We start from the raw sequence: 663 nt of genomic DNA, 5'->3' as shown, positions 1-663 counted from the left end.
GCCATCTGAGCCCCGCGACACCTTCCTGCTCATCTGCTTGATAATCGCCAGCTGAGCCCCGCGACACCTGCCGGCTCATCTGCTTTTCGGCACTTCCTTGGTCCAGGTCTTTGCCGTTGGTTTCCTGAAATGTTTTCCGGGTTTTCTCTCTGTCCCCACCCGCCTTCCCCTCTGCTCTTTGGCCGACTCCTGATGTTCCAAGCGCCCCAGCTCCTTCGGCGTAGCCCTTTGCTCAGAGACTTTGTTTTAGCCCCTCCCCTTGCTCCAGTTTCCAGCTCCTTGACAGCTCCCAGCTCCCAAGGCCCCGCCCAGCCCGCCCAGCCCCTGCACCGGGGGGCCCGCCCCCTCACCCTGTCGTCGCGTCGGCCGTACGATGCGCCTTCAGGTGTGAGCTCTTGGTGTAGCTCTTGCCGCACCCCGGGTGCGTGCACGTGTGCGCAGCCTGCCTCTTGCGTGCCCACGATCGCCGGCTGCGCTTGGATGGCGCGGCCTCCGTGGTCCCTCCTGGGTCTCCTGTAGTCCCACCGAGTCCTGCACCCGTCGTCCCGGGCCCTAGACAACTCAGGAAGGAGTGGGGCGAGGGGGGGCCGGGTGCCGGCGCCTGGAGCCCGCGGAAGAGCTGGAAATGCCCTTGGTACTGTGGCATCGGGTACAGCGCGGGGT

General features: G+C 65.8%; 1 protein-coding gene across 1 annotated transcript in view; it reads right to left on the bottom strand.

Annotated features, from left to right (window-relative positions):
* KLF1 (Kruppel-like factor 1 (erythroid)) overlaps positions 1 to 663 on the bottom strand; it is a 4,410-nt gene that overhangs the window by 2,194 nt on the left and 1,553 nt on the right. Inside the window, exon 3 of the mRNA XM_010855464.1 lies at positions 373 to 663. Within this exon, the coding sequence (XP_010853766.1) occupies positions 373 to 663 (291 nt within the window). The remainder of the gene's footprint in view (positions 1 to 372) is intronic.

The sequence above is a fragment of the Bison bison genome, unplaced genomic scaffold (assembly GCF_000754665.1).
Source record: "Bison bison bison isolate TAMUID 2011002044 unplaced genomic scaffold, Bison_UMD1.0 scf7180017864365, whole genome shotgun sequence".
Taxonomy (NCBI): domain Eukaryota; kingdom Metazoa; phylum Chordata; class Mammalia; order Artiodactyla; family Bovidae; genus Bison; species Bison bison.
The sequence above is the reverse complement of the archived record's forward strand: the minus strand, read 5'-3'. Positions and strand labels throughout refer to the sequence as shown.